Raw genomic sequence first — 20,839 nt, 5'->3', positions numbered from 1 at the left:
TGATACTGATGGTGTCCAAGCTTATTCCAAGGTTTGAGAAGATGGCAGTGTTCACAGTTACTCATGGTTATGACAGAAATTGTTATTAAGTTGTCTGACCCCAACTGTTAATAAACTTGGCTTAGGTGTGCTGTGAAAAAGTTACTGAAACACTAAAGGGCACCATGAGCTGAGAAAGCTATCGGGGGCATATGTGGCATAGGCAAAAATACACTAAAACCAAAGTCACTTCATTGTTCATTTTCTACCTAAAAAATTCTGTAAACAGTTATATATGAAAGGGAAAAAAATATATACAAACATACATACAAAGTTTGCATTTTTATTGAAATCTTGTGTTAGGTATCAAACAAAATCTGCTTTCTTCAGATAAAAATATTCTCTCAGATGTCTCCAGATAACTGCTTAGTCTAAGTTGGTCCTTTAATGTCTTATTTTACTTTTATTGTCCTCATGAAATGTTCATATACACTCAGGATGTTCCCAAAAGAAATTTTATCGTGTAAAGGATCGTACATGACGACCTCTACCACTGCCTCCACTAACAAACTTTCCTCTTGAGCCTCCACTGCCGCTATTTGCACTTGCCCAGGAAGGTCCAAGACCCCCACGACCTCTGGAAGCACGGTCACGAGGACTTGGACGGTAGCCTATAAAAGAAAAAATATAATTTTTAGTCATAACATCCTTTCCTTTCCCACTATAGAAATGTAATCTATAAAACTGAACTCAAATTAAGACAGAAATTACTCATTGCCCCTTGAAAATCCGTGTGCTGGTTCTGTGAATATGGTGAAGATTGCTGAACTGTCCACTTTAAATTAAATTGTATGATATGTGAGAACTGTATCTCAAATAAAGCTGTTATAAAAAAGAAAGTGCTTTGGAGTGGAGCCAAAAGCTACTTCTGATCAGAAGAGTTCCGAACTTGATATAGTAGTGTTTTAGGAAAAACAGGTTACATGCTTACACACACAAGACAATATTGTAAATAAAAACAGAATATACTATATGAAGGTATCTCTTTATTAAAATATGTTGGTCAAAAAAGTACCTTAAGGATTGGCTTTCACTATTGAAATATAAAATAAAGCATGGGATGCCTGGATGGTTCAGTTAGTTAAGTGTCCAACTCTTAATTCAGCTCAGGTCATGATCTCGCAGTTGTGAGATTGAGCCCCTGTGTTGGGCTCCGGGTTCAGTACAGAGTCAGCTTGAGATTCTCTCTCCCTTTCCCTCCGCCCCTCCTGCTCATGCTCTCTCTCAAATAAATAAATAAATAAATAAATAAATAAATAAAATCTTTTAGATTACAAAGAATAGAGCACATAACTATGAAACTGCCCAGATTATACATAGTTCAGAATCCAATGTTGATTATTCCTAAAGGAAATACACATTGAGCATTCATTTGCAGATACAAAATTAAACTCCCTTTAGAATACTAAATCTATATTCGAAAATATTTTCTCCCAGAATGAGAGTATATGACATCCAACAATTTGAAAAGAAGGATTCACTTCTCTCTCTCAGCAGTATCAACTAGGAAGGATGTATACCTGTAGAACTAAGTGGCCGTAATGGTGGAAGAGGGCCCCTGTTAAAGTTGCTCTGGCCACCTCGACTTTCATTGTAAGTTCCTCGAGGAGTATTCTGAGCACTCCAACTGGAGCCTCTTGTTCCCTCCCGACGACTGTAGTTTCCTAAACACAGATAACACAATCAAGATCTACTACTTCAGTTATATTACAAAAACTCAACACTTGGGGCACCTGGGTGACTTAGCTGGTTAAGCATGTGTTTTGGTTCAGGTCATGATCCTGGGGTCCTGGGATGGAGTTCCACGTATAACCTAAAGTATAACTTCTACAAGTATACTCAGATAGTTTCTAAAAGTTTGAAGCATTTTTAAACAAGAATAATGTTTAACAGGGGCCCCTGAGTGACTCAGTTGTTAATCGTCTGCCTTCAGCTCAGGTCATGATCCCAGGGTCCTGGAATCGGGCTCCCTGCTCAGTGGGAAGCCTGCCTCTCCCTCTCCCACCACCCCTGCTTGTGTTCCCTTTCTCACTGTGTCTCTCTCTGTCAAATAAATAAATACAATCTTAAAAAAAAATGTTTAATAAATCACAGAAGCAAAAAACGTCATGCAATAACTAAAAGCAGCCACCTTTAACAATCCATAAAACAAGTTTTGTGGGGTTTTTTGTTAATTCCATAACTGTAGCTTTAAAAAGAAATAAGATTTGTGTTTAAAGCTCTGCTGTGCAGTGGTCGCCCTAGGTCCCATATGGAGGATGGCATTTTGAAATAAGTATGACACAGGTGTACAACGTTGGAAATGGAATTCAGTAACAGATAAAATCTTGAAGCAATTTAAAGGAGATTAAATGGGGGTGCCTGGCTGGCTCAGTTAGTAAAGCGTGTAACTCTTGATCTTGAAGTAATAGGTTTGAACCCCATGTTGGCTATAGAGAGTACTTAAAAATAAAATTAAGGGGGTGCCTGGGTGGCCCAGTGGGTTAAACCGCTGCCTTCAGCTCAGGTGCCCTGCCTCTCTGCCTACTTGTGATCTCTTTCAAATAAATAAATAAAATCTTTTAAAAATAAATAAAAAATAAAATTATGGGGAAAAAAGGATTAAATAGAACATCAAGAAGCAAGTAGATAAGGGACCCAATGGTGAACTACATGAAAGAATCCTAAGAGGGGTTGCCTGAGTGGCTCAGTTGGTTAAGCAGCAGCCTTCAGCTCAGGTCATAATCCCAGGATCCTGGGATTGAGCCCATGTTGGGCCCCCTGTTCAGCAGGGAGCCTGCTTCTCCCTTTCCCCACTGCTCATGCTTCTGCTCCTGCTCTCTCTCTCTCTCAAGTGAATAAAGAAACTCTTAAAAAATCCTAAAAAAATTGTTGGTAAGTGGAACTTACAGATACTATTCAGAATGTATAGATACTTCTCAAAAAGGATAAATACAATTCCCAATGTGAAAGAGAACATAATTAGCCAAGTGACTTCTTTTAAACTTATCACTAAACAGGCAATTAATTAAACATTAACTTAAAGATTTTTTCTATCCAATAAAGTACTCTGCAAATAGTTAACCACTGGTATGAGGTAGTAGCTTAATTGTAATAACTGAAAAATACTTCATTGGAATCATTTACATCTAAATCACTTCTATTCAATACTCTAATATGCCAATACTCTAAAAAGAAATGCTAAAAAGTCACCTTTTGAAGCAGGTGGTGTGAAAAACCTATTCTGACTGTGAAAAGCACCCCGTCCTCCTCGATTGCCTGAAAATCCACCACGAGAAGAAATCTTCTGTGATACTTTGAGTGGCCGTTTGGGTGGGGGTATTCCATCTTGAGGGACCACTTCTTTACTCTCAGCCGCAACAAAGTCATCCACGTGCATAGATGGTGGTCTGCTTGTGTTCTGTTTTCTCTGACGAAAAATATCATGGGGTCGTATACCCTGTCCAAATCCTCCCCTGCCCCTTCCTCTTGGTGGCGGCACAACATGGGCTCGTTTGGCAGGTTCAATGTATTCAGATTTCCCACTATTAAAACAAAAACACTCCATGAAAACTTTTTTTTTTTCAAATTTCCAGTGAATATGTAAGTTAAAGTTTGCAATACTGAAAACTCCATTTCAATTACTTCTTCATTCAGTTGTGTTAATGGTGCAAATATCTGTTACTCTCCAGGGATACACAACAAAACTAGCTAAGAATGGTACTCACATTCTATAGCTATGATTAACCATTATTTAAAATAATACAGCTCACCACTTGTTCAAACCTTCCAAAGTCTCATAAAGTAGAACAAGGTGACAAATGTACTGGGTATATCCTGGTCAAAATATTATCTTTAAAAAAAAAAAATCCAAACAATATTCATGACTCATGTATTACATCACCTTCCTTTTTTCTCTATAGTTATGTGGCTATCTTAAAGTACATAACAATAAGTAAGCTTCCATGACCACAATCAAGATCTTCCGTATAATTAATTTTACCTTGAAGTTATAAAGGTCTCATGCTTGTGCTTCCCAAGTTTGAATCCTTTAGTGGTCTTAGTTCTCCCTGGAGATGATGGCTCTGACAAGAATGAGCGCTCTAATTCTGAATGCAAGTCAAAGTCACTACAGCATTTTTCAGAGAGCTCAATTAAGTCAACCTTCACCTGTAGTCATAAAAATTAAACAAAATGAGAAATATATCTTACATTAATTACTAATGTAACATTCTATTACAGGAATTCGTATTTCCTATAGATCATATTTAACTCTCATAATAAATAAATTATAGGTCTGCTCCTTTCCCTCATCCTTTCTTTTTTTTTTTTTTTTTTTAAGATTTTAAGTAATCGTTACACCCAACATGCATGCTCTGCCAGCTAAGCCAGTCAGGCATCCCTTTCCTTCGTCTTTTCAAAAAGCAACATCATTGGTAGTTAAAGAAAAAAATCTTAGGAATTCAGATGCATTTTGGGGTGGGGTAGAGTGGCATTTCTCCCCAAAGAAGGGCTGTCTGCTGTCTGACAGGAACTCAGGATTTATCTATATAAATTAACAAAGTAGCATCTCCAAAACTCTTCCAAAACAATCTGAAAATAACATACTTTGTAAGCCTTGTATAGTCACAATATCTGTAATAAAAGGATTCTGTGCCACAGTTCTCAAAGTTCCCTGCATTAAGTGATGGTCTAACCTAAGTTTACTTGCAAAGAAATAAAAAATTATGTTTACTTAAGTCTTATTTAAATTTAGCAAACCCAAGACCCCAAATTTTCCAAACCATGTAAAGTTCTAATCTTCATCGCAAGATAGTTGTATTTCGACATAAAAGTTATGAAACAACAACTTCTAACACAAATATTTTCGATCTGTGATACTAAATATGGTAGCCACTAACCACACATGCCTATTTAAATTAATTAAAATTAAATAAAAAATAAAATTCAGTTTCTTAGTTATATCAGCAACATTTCATTACTCAACAGACACTTAAGATTAATGGCTACTATACTGGACAGCGCAGGTTATTGAATATTTCTGTTACTGCATAAAGTTCTATTGGACAGAGCAGTTCTAAAAAAATCATTGAACAATTTACACTAAAAGAGAAATTAAGTCTTGTTTTTAAATTTTTAAGTAAGCTCTACTCCCAACATGGGGTATGAACTCATGACCCCAAGATCAAGAGCCACATGCTGGAGCTGCCTGGGTGGCTCAGTTGGTTAAGTCTGACTCTTGATTTTAGCTCAGATTATGGTCTCAGAGTCCTGGGATTGAGCCCTGTGTCAGGCTTCCCTGCTCAGTGGGGACTCTGCTTTTCCCTCTGCCACTCCCCCTGCTTGTTTCTCTTGTTCACCCTCTCTCAAAAAAATAAATAAAAAAGAAAAAAAAGAGTCATTAGGTTCTACTGACTAAGCCATACAGGCACCCCAAGAGGAATTAATTCTTTAACGCAATTTATTTTTTATTTATTTATTTTTTAAGATTTTATTTATTTATTTGACAGAGAGATTACAAGTAGGCAGAGAGGCAGGCAGAGAGAGAGAGGAGGAAGCAGGCTCCCTGCTGAGCAGAGAGCCCGATGCGGGACTCGATCCCAGGACCCTGAGATCATGACCTGAGCCGAAGGCAGCGGCTTAACCCACTGAGCCACCCAGGCGCCCCTTTAACGCAATTTAAATAAAATCTTGTGCAATATTTTTTAAAAAGGGAAAGGAGCCTTCAATATATTAAATATACCTTAAACGTAAAGTAAATAATTCTTTTAGTCTCATATGCAATGAGATATGATAAATACTAATACTCTTTGGACCACAGAATATCCAAATATATTTATTTTTTTGATCAAGAAAAAAAAATACATGGTACAGTAATATGTAATAAATCATCCTCCCTAATACAGTCTGAGAAGCATAAATCAGAGTGCTTTAAATTTTAAATGTTTATTTATACTCTTACCTGTTCACAGCATTATGTTCAAGAGCATTTGTACCTATACTAACAAGCAAGTTCTTTACATTTCCCCCAAATTAAGAGCAAACTGCCAAAATACTATTCCTCTCCTTAAACCCCAAATGAACTGTAATTTTGGGGGATACTTTTCTCTATTTTATACCCTAAAAATACAAGAAAAATGCTTCAGAGTACTTTAGCAAAAACATACTTCGTGCGTTAAAAAAATCTCATTCTTAAATATACAATCTAACTAGAAAGAACTGAGTGTTCCGGATACCATTAGTGGGTAATTGATACAAAAATAATGCAGTGCTTGTCCTCACATGGGCTTTTAACAGGCATACACTATCTAATTTGTTTTAGTGCTAACAATACACATAAAAAATGAAAAAAATCAACAATAACTTTTTTCTAATATTTAATAATAAAATTATTTATACCAAATCTAGATCTGTATCAATCTCTTCAGCCTGAAATGGAGTGAACCACATGGATTTCAACTGATCATCCATGACATCAGCTAGCACATATGCAGTCCTAGAACAAGAGAGGTATTTGGTAAAACACTTAATTCCAAAATCAAATATTTTAGCTTACCTTCTAAGCAAAATCTGTGGAAGGTACAATTAAAAATGCTACCCTCAAAACCATTAGCAAAATAAGTACTTAAAAACCAAGTTTATTATATTGTACCAACACATACAAAACTGTATTTAATTTTTCCAAATAATTCCATCAAACTGAATAGTCATTATGCTTCAAAAGTACAGTGCTTCAAAGATCAAGAAGCATATAACCTCTAGAACAGGGATCAGTAAACTATGGCCCCCATTCTGCAAACCTGCTTGTATATAGCCAATAAGCTAGAAATGCTCTATTTTTTAAAGTTTTTAAGTTTTTAAAAAAGCCATAAGAAACAAACAAGATGCTACAGAAGAATATGCAACAGAGGCCAAACATCACCTACAAAGCCTAGAATTTTTACTATCTGGTCCTTTACAGAAAAACAGTTCTTTAGACCCCAGTCATTAAATAGACATTATCTACTTAACCAGAAAACTGTTTATTTTACCTATTGTTAAACAGATTCTGGAGAGATTCTGGAGCTGAAAGTACTGGTTCTACATCCTGGTCACCAAGGGGTAAAGGATCGCCAGATGATTCCAGCATCTGCTTAAGTCCAACTACATTGTCCAACAAAGAATCCAGATTGTCATCATCTTTTGAATGTTCCTAGAAACAGACAAAACCAGAGTAAGATGATGCAGGTAAAACTTGAACATTTATGCCCATAATCTACTGATTCTTTAGTAGAAAATGTTGTATTTTTTGATTACTAAGAAATTTGGAATACCATCAAAAACTTATCAACTTAATATTAAACATGTTCAAATAAAACAAACATGAAAAACATTTGTCCTTTTATTTCTGAAGAAGGGTAGCAGGGTGCACCCTGCATTCAAACAATAGATAATTCAAAAACTATTGCCCTCTTCCTTAAGATTCATATTAGTTCATATTAGTATGGAGAATTTCACCCCAATTATTAATTTAAAGAGTATTTCAAACTTTTTAAGTACCAACTGAGGGTTCACTATCTAAAAAGGCCACTATGAAAAACTTGTATAGTCAAAAAGAGAAGATAAATTTATCTTGGGATTGAACTGTTTTTATCTTGTTTCTATTTTTTTTTTTTTTTTTTTTTTACCAAAACAAGCTTCTCTAGTTCAAGGAACAAATTTTCTGGACTTTCTTCTTTGCTTTGTAGAAGCTGTTTTAACTCTGCAGCATTAATACTCATTGTCCGTGATGGATGAGCTCCCTCTACTTCCATGAGACCACTATCATCTCCACAACATCCCTGTAAATGTCACATACAAGTTAAATTTGAGAGCAGAGAAATTTGCAAAGATGCTTCCAAACTTATTCAGATATTTAAGCCATTTGCTGCAATCTTCCCCTCAATATTTTGGTTTTTACATTAATATAAATGGCTAGTTTTAAGAAAGTCAGCTCAAGACTGAAATACGTCTCTTTGAGTAAGACTCAAAAAATAAACAGGTAAACACACATACTCAATTTACTAGCAGCAGATTTCTCAACAAAAACATCCAATGCAAATACAATGGCACTTGCAGGACATGTAATATACTGACTGATACTCAATAAAATGCCTACTATAATAAAGAACTGATGGAACCTAAATTTATCTTTCTGGAGTTAAGGCAAACAACTAGAGAAAACAGTAACTACCATATTTATGGCTATATGCTGTCATGAAAAAAGTTATTATTTCTTGCTTTAAAAAGTAAACAATATAATATAATGAGTTTTGGCATGACAATAATTTAATATTAGAAAATTCATCCAGCTAACCAAGTCTTGATTCATGAAAATAAATCTATCCACATTGTCACATATGCTAGAACACTTAAGTAGTTCCAAATCTTTACAACACAATCTTATTTTATTATTTTTATTTAGGTCTAATTAACACACAGTATTATATTAGTTTCAGTATACAACAGTGAATCAATATTTGTATACATTGAGAACTAATTACTACAGTAAGTCTAGTTACCATCTGTCACCATACAAAGAAAGCCGTCTCACAAAATCTAGGGTCAAATTTAGCACAATTTGAAGTATTCTGTATATACAATACTAACAGAAATAGTAATAAAGAATTTTTAAGAAGATTTTAAAAACAATACTATATAAAATTATTTCAGGAAAATGAAAATGAAAATTCTATCAAATTTGTGACATAGTTTCAAATCAAATTCTATTCATTTGTCAAGCACAGCTATTTGTATTAAACACATGCTTCATATTAAATATACTGCTTGTATATTAAGTATAATGTTAATTATAAATATTTTATATAGTATAATTATAAATAAATATTAAATATAAGGCTTGTATTAAATCATACAGGACATTGTATCAATACTCTGGGAAAAAGATGGAAAGACATGCTTTCTGACCTATTCAGAAAGAGGGGTGGGAAATGGTAAAAAGGCCTGTAAATGATCTATGAAAAAGAAATATAATAACATGTTTTAAAGTGTAGAGAAAGAAAGTGATCTCAAAGGCTTCACAAAGAGGGATGAATTAAACAGGAATTATGAACAGATTACTTTTATCGAGAGAGAGAGAAAGAGAGACCAAAAGTTAAGAAAAGCATCACAAGGAAAGTGTATATATGTATGAAATTTAAGGATGATGGCATAGTATAAAATGTTTTCTAAGGAAGAAGTTGTAGCAAAGGTAGCTTTTTGGCCATAGAGTAAATAGTCTTGAATGCCATGCTAAAAAGTTTGGAATTTATTTAACAGATACCAAAAGTTATTTTAAGATGAAGGGACATGATCTGAGGTCTGATTTATAAAGATATGAACTCAGACAGAGCTCTTCAGAAAATATGAGAGAAGTAAATGTTTGGAAGGAAACTGGAAAGAAGGCTGATGCAATACTCTGCAAGAAAATATCAGTAAAGGTATAAGAATTAATTTTTAAAAACCTATATATAAATTCTAGAGTAGAAAAGTACAGTAACTGAAATAAAAAACTGAGTAGAGGGGCTCAACATTAAAGATGGGTCAGCTGAGATGATCCACTTTAAGGAACAGACAGAAAAAAATGAAGAACCACAAACAAAACCTCAGAGACCTTCCAGGTACCATCAAGAGCATCATCATACATATAATAAGAATCCAGAGAAAGAGTCACAAAGAATATATGAAGAATTAATAGCTGAAAACACCCCAAATTTAATGAAAAACACTAATCTATACTTCCAAAAGGATCAACAAACTCTGAGAATAAACTCAAAGAAATTCATACTCAGACACATCATGATTAAACTATTAAGAACCAGACAGACAATCTTTTTTTTTTCTTAAAGATTTTATTTATTTGACAGACAGAGGTCACAAGTAGGCAGAGAGGCAGGCAGAGAGAAAGAGGAGGAAGCAGGCTCCGCACCGAGCATAGAGTCTGACTCAGGGCTTGATCCCAGGACCACCTAAGCCGAAGGCAGAGGCTTTAACCCACTGAGCCACCCAGGTGCCCCAAAGACAGAGAATCTTGAAAGCAACAAAAGAGAAGTGACTCAGCTAATCAAAGGGATCCTCAATAAGATTAACTATTTGTCATCAGAAACCAATGGAGGGGCACCTGGGTGACTCAGTGGGTTAAGCCTCTGCCTTTAGCTCAGGTCATGATCTCAGGGTCCTGGAATCAAGCCCCGCACAGGGCTCTCTGCTCAGCAGGGAGCCTGCTTCTCCATCTCTCTCTGCCTGCCTCTCTGCCTACTTGTGATCTCTCTCTCTGCCAAATAAGTAAATAAAATCTTTTAAAAAAGAAAAAAAAAAGAAAAAAGAAAAAGAAAGAAAGAAAGAAAGAAATCAGTGGAAGCCAAAATTTAGAAAGAAGACATACTTGAAATGCAGAAAGAAAAACGTTATCAACCAAGAGTTCTATAATTGACAAAACTATCCTTCAAAAAGAAGGAGAAATAAGACATTCCTAGATTTTTTTTTAAAGATTTTATTTTATTTATTTGACAGAGCGAGATCACAGTAGGCAGAGAGGCAGGCAGAGAGAGAGAGAGGGAAGCAGGCTCCCCGCCGAGCAGAGAGCCCGATATGGGACTTGATCCCAGGATCCTGAGATCATAACCCGAGCCAAAGGCAGCAGCTTAACCCACTGAGCCACCCAGGGGCCCGATTTTTTTTTTTTTTTTTTAAAGAGAGAATTCACCACTAGCAAACTTATTCCACAAAAAATACTTAAGGGAGTCCTTCAAACAAATGACATGAAGGAATATTAAACAGCCACTTAAATCCATATGAAAAAATAAAAAATGTCAGTAAAGTATATATAGGTAAAAGGCAATACTATCATATATTCTTTTTAAAGATTTATTTATTTATTTGACAGAGAGAGCATGCACACGTAGGCGGGCGGGGGGAAGCAGGCTCCCTACTGAGCAGAGAGCCTGATTCAGGACTCGATCCCAGTACCCCAAGATCATGACCTGAGCTGAAGTCAGAGGCTTAACCCACTGAGCCATCCAGGCACCTGATACTAACGCATTTTTATTTGTAACTCTTCTCTTTTCCTATTGAACTAAAAGACAACAAAGTAAAGCAATGATGCTAAAACTGTGTTGAGGGGTTCATAATGTATAAAAATGTAATTTGCATGATTATAGCATAAAGGAAGGGAATAAAGGTATACTGTAGCATTTTTTATATACTACTAAAATTATGTTATATTAATGTGAAGTAGACCGTATTCAATTAAGGTGTTAAATGTAATATTCAGGAAACCACTAATAACTAAAAAAAAAAAAAAAAAAAAGCAAAAGAAATAACAAAAAAAATTAAAATGGGGATGCCCAGGTGGCACAGTTGAATAAATGTCTGCTTTCAGCTCAGGACATGATCCCAGGGTCCTGAAATTAAGTCCCACATTGGGCTCAAGCCCGCTTCTACCTCTGCCTGCCACTTCCTGCACACACTCTCTCTGACAAATAAATAAATCTTAAAAAAAAAAAAGTTAAAATGGCAAAGTTGTAAATATCTATTTAACATAAGATACAATAAAGAGGAAAAAAGGTTATATAGGAAGTAAATAACAAAACACAGATATAAATCCTATCAGTAATTAGACATAAATAAATTGATTATAACAATCAAAAGAAATTAGCAGAATGTAAAACAAACACAACCCAACTATATGGTATCTACAAGGGACACATTTTTATGTATGTATGTGTGTAGGTTCCACACCTAACATGGGGCAGAACTCACAATCCTGAGATAAATAGTTGCATGCACCACCAACTAGAAAAGCCAGGTGCCCAAGAGACACACTTAAGATTGAAAGATACAAACAGACTGAAAGTAAAAGGGTAGAAAAAATATATACCACACAAACAATAAATAAAACATAGCTAAAGTGGCTGTACCAGTAATTCAAAATAAAGGTTTAGACATAAGTTATTATTACACATAAGTGTAATAACATAAGTTATTACTAGAGATGAAGAAAGACACTTTATAATAGCAAAAGCATCAATCCATCAGGAAGACAAACATGGACATATATGCACCTGACAAATAGAGCTCAAGATGCTGGAAGCAAAAACCTGACAGAAGTAAAGGGAGAAATAGACACTTCAGCAGTAACAGTTGGAGACTTCACTCCCCTACTTTCAGAAGTGGGTAGAACAACTAGGCAGAAAATCAACAACAAAACAGAAGGCTTGAACAACAATAAACTATCTACTCCTAACAGGCATGTACAGTAGGTGCCACCAAAGAGTGGCAGAAGACACATTTCTTCTTAAGGGCACATGGAACATATGTTCCAGGAAAGCACACACCCTATACTGTAAAACAAGCCTCAACAAAGTATGATCTATGACCACAAAGGAATGAAGTTAGAAATCAATTACAGAAGGAAATGTGGAAAAGTCACACCTATATGCAAATTAGACATACATCTAAATAATCAATGAATCAAAGAAAAAATTACAAGAGAGATTAGAAAATCCTTAGAGATAAACAAAACCAAAAACATGACATGTCACAATGTACAGAGGAAAATTTGTAGCTATAAATGCCTACATTTAAAAAGAAGAAAAACATAAATAAAAAGAAAATCTCAAATTAGTATAACCTAAACTTCCACCTGAAGAAATTAGAAACTGAAGAGTAAATTGACCTCAAAGCAAGTAGAAGGGAAAAAAACCAGTAAGGATAAAAGCAGAAATAACCAAATAGAGAACAGAAAAATAATAGAAAAAAATCAAAGAAGGGGCACCTGGGTGGCTTAGTCAGTTAAGCATCCAACTCTTAATTTCAGCTCAGGTCATGATCTTAGCATCCTGGGATCAAGCCCCGAGTCAGGCTCCAAGCTCAGAGGGAACTGTGTTTTAGGATTCTCTCTCTCACTCTGCACCTCCCCTACTCATGCATTCACACTCTCTAAAAAATATAGAAATCTCGGGACGCCTGGGTGGCTCAGTTGGTTAAGCAGCTGTCTTCGGCTCAGGTCATGATCCTGGCGTCCTGGGATCGAGTCCCGCATCGGGCTCCTTGCCCCGCGGGGAGCCTGCCTCTCGCTCTGACTCTGCCTGCCACTCTGCCTGTGCTCTCTCTCTCTCTGACAAATAAATAAATATAATCTTTAAAAAAAAAAAAAAAAGAAATCTTTTTTTTTTTTAAGATTTTTATTTATTTATTTGACAGAGATCACAAGTAGGAAGAGAAGCAGGCAGAGAGAGATAGGAGGAAGCAGGCTCCCTGCTGAGCAGAGAGCCAGATGAGGGCCTCGATCTCAGGACCCTGAGATCATGACCTGACCCGAAGGCAGAGGCTTTAACCCACTGAGCCACCCAGGCGCCCCAAAATAAAGAAATCTTTAAAAAAAAAAAATGAAGACACTATGGGTAGTAGCTCTCTATTTAAGCTGCCACATCAGAATATTCAAAAATTAATGATGCTTAATACATTTAAAAAGAGTTTAGTAATTTCTGCTCTTAAACACCTTTTTTATATATCAGAAACTTGCATTTATAGTGAGATAAGGGCACAGAAAAACACTAAGTTCAAACTTTCAAAACACATCCTAAGATACTTTTGAACACAAGTGATTTTTTTAATTTACAATGAACTTTATAAATTTAAAAAATACACATATACACATAGGTACACTTACCATTGTGTCAGAGTTAAGAATCTGTCTCATAAATTCCAAAAATGAAGATGCAAGTTCACCTGTGTCCTTACTAAATGTGCTGACCACTCGTTTCAGTAAACTATGCAAAGCATTACTGTTTTTCCTTAAAGAACTGTAAATAAATAGAGAGGATATGTCTTGAAATTTTAATGTATAAATCTCGCATAAGAAATAAATTATCTCCATTTGGTCCACTGTTCAAAAAATGTTTTGGTGTGGCTATGTACATAAACCATTTAACAAGGCAGTACCTAGAGATGCAGCCTTTTAAAATTAAGCTCCAAGTTCTTAAAGAAAACACTCCCCCCCACCAAAAGAAAATATTTAGCCCAAATATAGAGATATAAAACTTAGCACAAGAAAATTCAAGGTTCCTTATTTTTACACTTTTTATAGCCTGAGGATTTCTCTAATATAAGGTTATAGTGGTCTCAGAAACCTGACCAGAAAGACTGATTTACATAATAACTACAAAAAATAAGTATCTTTATGGCACTATAATCTGACAGAAGGAAATCAAGGGTATAGACTAGGGATCTACAAAGTTTTTATGTAAAGAATCCAATGGTACATATTTTATGCTTTGCAGGCTATGAAACAACGCAGTCTGTTTCTCTCTATACACAAAAGCAGTCTCAGTTACAACTATTCAACTGCTTGTGTAGTGGAAAGCGGTCATAAACAATACATAAATGCTGACTATGTTCTAATAAAACTGTATTTACAAACACTGGTGGTAGGCTGGATCTGGCCTGTGGCCTAACTCCTGATACTGTGAGATTTAAGCATAGCAATCAATCATGACAAAATACAGTCCTAATAAAATTATTCTACATACTTACACAGCTCTTTGTTGATCAACAGAGAATTTCAATGGCAAAGTATTCTAATATTCAATTGTGTCCTTTAAGTTGTAATACTTCATAATTAGTCAAAATGAAAATAAGACTATATTAACACTAAACATACAGTGTTTGTATTTGAAAAATGCGGTTGGATTCTGAGATGCCATCATAGAAGACTTTGGTAAAGTAATATAAAAGAGAGAAAGATATGCAAAAACAATGAATACTGTTATGCTGAAAACTAATTAATTAATTAATTAATTAAAAGAAAAAAGAGAGAGAAAGATAAAGACTCCTGCTCTTGAAAACTTTATAAAATAATGAAATGGATAAGGCACAACAAATAGGAATGATATTAAATACAAAGACAGCTAATATGATTAATGAATAAAGCATGGGTTTAAAATTAGACTGCAACAATTACTAGCTTCTACATACAACTTTAAGCAAATGAGCCTTACTTACAGGATCTATCAAAAACTGGAGCTCACTACATTACCTATTAGAATGTCTAAAATTTAAAGAACTAATAATACCAAAATCTACTATTTTTGTTGCTCAACTTGTAAAGAAGTTGTCTATAAAAAAGTAATGCACTGAAATTTTAAGGTGAGGGAAGTGCTCTGTATGCAGTTGTGGTGATAAACACATGACTCTATGCATTTGTCAAAATCCATAGACCTGTACAACATGAAACATGAATGAGGTTACAAGGAAAGGGAAAAAACTAGAAACAACATCTGATATTGAAGTCAAAATGTCAGTATACACTAATTTTAAAAAATAACATACATATAAATAAATACATACAAAAATAAATGTTGATGTGTATATGAATAAGTTGGGACACATGCATATATTTCTTCACTCTATCCAATGAAAAGAACCTAAATCAGTGATACAAGTTGAACAACAAAATGAATAACAATAGCATTAGATCATATGAAGAAAAAATTAATGTCCATAAGTCTATATTGATATAAATCCCTAAATAAGTAAACAAATGAGGGAAAAGTGATAATTCTTCCTTACAAAAAGATAATAAATTAAAAAGGAATAAGAGAAATAGGAAATTTGCATTAGGATACCACAGTAAAAACTGCCACATGCCAAGATTCACTGATGAGTACTAAACTTAGTGGACAAAAGGTTTAAGCAGAAATAAGATATTTGCATAGTCTCAAAATACATTCTCTAAAATATTTAGTAATTAAAAGTAGATAATTATTAGGTTTACAGAGCAGAATCCTGACAGCACCTTAGTCAAGAGATCAAGGTGAATATCACCAAGAAATACTTGAGTGGATGGTGATAACATTTACTGGAATGAGCAAGACAGAAACATGCTTGAAACAAGAATATCAAGGGCTCTGCTTTAGGTCTATTTAGTCTGAACTGTCCATTAAACAACCAAGCAGAGATGGCAAAAGATGGATGGGTTATTTGGAGCTTAGCAGAAAAATTAGAGCCAGAGGGAGAAAAGGGAATAGATTAAGACAATTTAGGAAAAGATTACCAACAGGAAAAAGACCAGAAACATGAATCCAACAAAGCCAAAAACATCACATAAAATGCTATGGCAAATGTATGCAAAGGGTACTTGTAAGAGCCAGGAATAGAGAAATCAAGGAAAACTTTTTTTTTTTTTTTTGCTTTCTTGGAGGTGAAGAATATGAGTTTTAAAGGATATACAGTAAATATCCAGGCAAAAGGAAAAAGGTCATTCCAGAAGTAAAATGTAAAGACTATAATGAGAGAGTGGGGACAGGGCAGGAGGAGAAGGAAAATTTGGATTTTCAGCAGGTGCTACCCACTGAGAGAGAATATAAATGAGGAGAGAGGTAGGACCCAGCACCACATAGTATTTGGAACATAAGTTTTCAGCCAATGTTATAAGAATGAATGAGAGGCACAAACATATGTCTCTTCCTCCCTTCTATCTCATAATTCTACATACTTCTACAAATTCCCAAGGAAATCTCCATAATACCCAGCTACCATCCTAGAGAAGAAAAAGATGAGGGCATGGACTGAGAGACTGGAGCAGAAATTATACTTGAAGTTTACATTATCTCAAATTAATTTTATCTCAGCCATTCCTCTACAGAATAAAAAACATAAAAAAGTACTTTTAGCTTTAGGGCCATAATATCATACCACCATCACTTCTGAAGGACGAAAGGTAAGTGTATCAACAAAGCAAATAGAGTATGAATTAACATCCCTGGAACAGTAAGATTCCCTTCTTAAATACTGTTAAGTTGCCCACATTAATTTGTCCATCTACTCAGTTTATAATTTTAATCTTAAAGATTTTATTACTAGCACACTTCACTGCTAACAAATCTATTCCATAGATATAAATTTTTCCATATGAAAGAAATCACATCTTCAACTTTCTATAATTATCTATGAGTTAATCAATTTGGGGAGGGGTGACAGAATAAAAAATCAAACCCAAGAATGTATTAAATTAAGCATACCTTTTTAAATGAAACAATCCATAATCATGCTCTGCAAGAAACATCATTGTTCTGACACATGTCAGTAAACAGTTGTAACTGCTCTCAGAGTTAGCTAGCACAGCTAGTAAACAGTCACAAATTGAGGCCATCAGTTCTTTGTTTGGTAGAGAATTGGACAGCTGCTCCAGTTCAGAAATAGAACCTTCAGAAGAGTTTGGCAAAATAAGAGCAATGTCCTGTGAGGGAGGAGAGGGGTAGAGGAAAAAATTTACTTTGTTATCAATTAACATTTTTATATTAGAAAAACATACCAATTAAACCTTAGGAACTGCCTCATCAAAATACTGTTACCTTACTATCCTAAATAGAAACTCAAACACAAAGGACTCATTTTGCTCTTCTATAAAAGGTAATACAAAGATATACACCTAAAGAAATGAAAGCAAATATTTTACAACATTTTTACTTTAAAAGAACATCTCATTCATTCATGGCTCAAATGTGGGGCCTGAACTCATGACAAGATCAAGAGCTGCATCTTCTACCAACTGAGTCAGCCAGGTGCTCCTGAAAGTTTTTCTTTTTGCATCATACTGAATGTAGTTCCTATCTTCAAATGGTTAAGTGAACTACTTTTGGTACTAAAATATTTTAAATCATTGTATCATTGATTCATTTGAGTATTTTTTAATTTATAAAGAAATTATTCAGTGAAATAAAATTTTATTATTTGAAAGAGAGAGTGAGCAAATGCACATGAGGGGGTGTGCAGAAGGAGATGAAGAGGAAAAGAATCCCAAACAATCTCCCTGCTGAGCACAGAGCTGGATGGGCGGGGGGAGTTGATCTCATGACCTGACCCGAAACCAAGAGTTGGATGCTTAACCCACTGAGCCACGCAGGTACCCCTCAGTGAAATAAATTTTAATAAGCATATCCATATTGGGGTGCCTGGGTCGGTCAGTCACTTCAGTGTCTGCTTTTGGTTCAGGTCACAATCACGGGGTCCTGGAATCAAGCACCACGTCGGTTCCAAGCTCAGAAAGGAGCCTACTTCTCCTTCTCCCTCTGCCTGCTGCTTCCCTTACTTGTGCTCTCTCTCTCTCTCAAATAAATAAATAAAACCTTAAAAATAAATAAATAAGTAAACATACCCATACCGCAATTTAAAACATCCCAGAAAGAAATGGAGCAAATAAACATTTAGACACAGTTTTCCAACTAAGTATTTTCCTCTAGTTTTTATATACTTTCAAAATTCAATTTTTTAAATTTTTTTTTAAGATTTTATTTATTTATTTGAAAGACAGAGATCGCAAGTAGGCAGAGAGGCAGGCAGAGGGGGAGAGAGGGAGCAGGCTCCCCGCTGAGCAGAGAGCCCGATGCGGGACTTGATCCCAGGACCCTGGGATCATGACCTGAGCCAAAGGCAGAGGCTTTAACCCACTGAGCCACCCAGGCGCCCCTCAAAATTCAATTTTTTAAAAATACTTTATTTATTTATTTATTTGAGAGAGATATCACAAGTAGGCAGAAAGGCAGGCAGAGAGAAAGGGGGAAAGAGGCTCCCTGCTGAGCAGAGAACCTGATGCGGGGCTCAACCCCAGGACCCTGAGATCATGACCTGAGCCGAAGGCAGAGGCTTAACCCCCTGAACTACCCAAGTGCCCCCAAAATTCAATTTTTTTAATGCTCAAGAAAGTTTAACCAACAATAAAAATTCCCACCACTCTTTTATAGAAGAGCCAAAGGCAGTAGATTTTACAGAAATATTTTAGGGTATGTCTTATTACCTTTAATCACTTCAACATACTACCCCCTAAGTTCAACATGGGCTAAAACTATAAAACAAAGTTTGAATCAGGAGGAAAATATATAAGATGAGGCCAAGAACGAGGTTTATGTGAACAGGATAGCTAGGGAGCTACAGTGTCATTAAGATTAGTCACAAAAGGGGCGCCTGGGTGGCTCAGTGGGTTAAGCCGCTGCCTTCGGCTCAGGTCATGATCTCAGGGTCCTGGGATCGAGTCCCGCATCGGGCTCTCTGCTCAGCAGGGAGCCTGCTTCCCTCTCTCTCTCTCTGCCTGCCTCTCCGACTACTTGTGATTTCTCTCTGTCAAATAAATAAATAAAAATCTTTAAAAAAAAAAAAAAAAAAAAAAAAAAAAGATTAGTCACAAAATCTGAGATGGATTATATAACAAACACCAGTCAAATGGACATTTTAATGTATAAGAACTTCAAATATCCTTTCTACCAGGTCCCAAACTATTTTTAACCAGATTTTCTTTTTGTGAAAATAAGTCACACCAAAAAAGCTCCTTCTTGACGTAAGTGTTAAATGTAACCAAACTGGATTTTTGTCAGCTGAAAAAAGGTAATCTTCCAGCATGGGATCCTATTAAAAATATTCTGTCTCGGGTGGCTCAGGGGGTTAAGCCTCTGCCTTCGGCTCAGGTCATGACCTCAGGGTCATGGGATCGAGTCCCGCATTGGGCTCTCTGCTCAGCAGGGAGCTTGCTTCCCCCCCCCCCCCCCCGTCTACCTCTCTGCCCACTTGTGATCTCTCTGTCAAATAAATAAAATATTTTTTAAAAAATATTCTGTCTGAAAAAAATGACATCTGATGATTAGACAGCAGGAGCATTATGATAAGCGAAAGTACCAACATGTACAGAAATCTTGATCTTGGGCACCTGGGTGTCTCAGTCAGTTAAGCAACTGACTCTTGGGTTTCGGTTCAGGTGGTGATCCTGGAGTTTTCGGATCAAGCCTCATGCTGAGCCCCATATTGGGCTCCATGCTTGGGGCCCAGAGTCTGCTTGAGATTCTCTCCCTTTCCCTCTCCCTTCCCTTTGCCCCCTCCCTACTTGTGGGTAAGCTTTCTAAAATAAATAAAATCTTAAAAAAAATAATAATAAAAAAATCTTCAAAGATCTCAATCACAATGGACTTTTTAAAAGTTAAAACAATTATCATTAACTCATGGAATTATAAACTGGAAATCAGTAACATAGACAGGCAGAGATACTACTCCTTTTTAGTGAACATCTCTATGCAGAGTAGTCTAAAATATACCAAAATTGTAGTCATCTCTGATACTTTCAAAAGTTGTCCAAACAAGAGAACATGGTATTATTAATTCAACCAATCACAAAGCTATAGAATTCAAGAATGAAACTGTATAAGTGAAAGGAAAATGCAAATACCAGACATAACCAACCCCAAAGAATTCAGTAGCCAATAAGGATGCAATCTCATGAAGAAAAAGAGACCTCAGAGAAACCTGAGAAGTACAAACCCAAAGAAAGCTATGAAGCACCAAACTATTTTATGGTTGGTTCACTAGTCAAACTGATCTCCCTAAACAACAGGGTTAGTAAAATAGATAAGATCTCTGTATTCACAGCCAAGACTTATTATCAAGAGAAGCTTTTAAACCACACACAAACACACAGAATTTATAAGATAACCATAAATACCTGATCACAGAGAGACTGCAAAATGGATGTGATATATTCAACACACTGTTGGCGAATAACACTGTCTCCAGGAGACCGCACCAAAGCTAACAGATCCTGGAATATCTCTGCATATCTTTCGTCACCTTTAATAGTTCCATTAATTAGATGCAAAATAGCTAATTTACAAGCTTTGTGTGAAGCCAGAGCATCAAGAAGAGCAAGCAACCTGGTGGTTTGGCTAGTATACTGTTTTTCTTTATCTTCTGAAGTGCTGAAATAAAATCAATACATTTAGTAAACAAAATTCTTACTTTTAGCGCATTATTTAACTAATAT

At 35.6% G+C, this 20,839-nt stretch overlaps 1 protein-coding gene across 1 annotated transcript in view; it reads right to left on the bottom strand.

The window, feature by feature from the left end:
• Nucleotides 1-302: 302 nt before the first annotated feature.
• Nucleotides 303-20,839, bottom strand: part of VIRMA (vir like m6A methyltransferase associated) — a 58,390-nt gene continuing 37,853 nt past the window's right edge. Inside the window, exons 15-24 of the mRNA XM_082722809.1 lie at nucleotides 20,522-20,774; nucleotides 17,058-17,275; nucleotides 13,709-13,841; nucleotides 7,686-7,838; nucleotides 7,050-7,210; nucleotides 6,418-6,514; nucleotides 4,022-4,188; nucleotides 3,232-3,563; nucleotides 1,560-1,703; nucleotides 303-650 (exon numbers count right to left, since the gene is read on the bottom strand). Coding sequence (XP_082578935.1) covers nucleotides 496-650; nucleotides 1,560-1,703; nucleotides 3,232-3,563; nucleotides 4,022-4,188; nucleotides 6,418-6,514; nucleotides 7,050-7,210; nucleotides 7,686-7,838; nucleotides 13,709-13,841; nucleotides 17,058-17,275; nucleotides 20,522-20,774 — 1,813 coding nt within the window. The 3' untranslated portion in view covers nucleotides 303-495. The remainder of the gene's footprint in view (nucleotides 651-1,559; nucleotides 1,704-3,231; nucleotides 3,564-4,021; nucleotides 4,189-6,417; nucleotides 6,515-7,049; nucleotides 7,211-7,685; nucleotides 7,839-13,708; nucleotides 13,842-17,057; nucleotides 17,276-20,521; nucleotides 20,775-20,839) is intronic.

This window comes from Mustela nivalis, assembly GCF_964662115.1.
Source record: "Mustela nivalis genome assembly, chromosome: 2".
Taxonomy (NCBI): Eukaryota; Metazoa; Chordata; class Mammalia; order Carnivora; family Mustelidae; genus Mustela; species Mustela nivalis.
The sequence above is the reverse complement of the archived record's forward strand: the minus strand, read 5'-3'. Positions and strand labels throughout refer to the sequence as shown.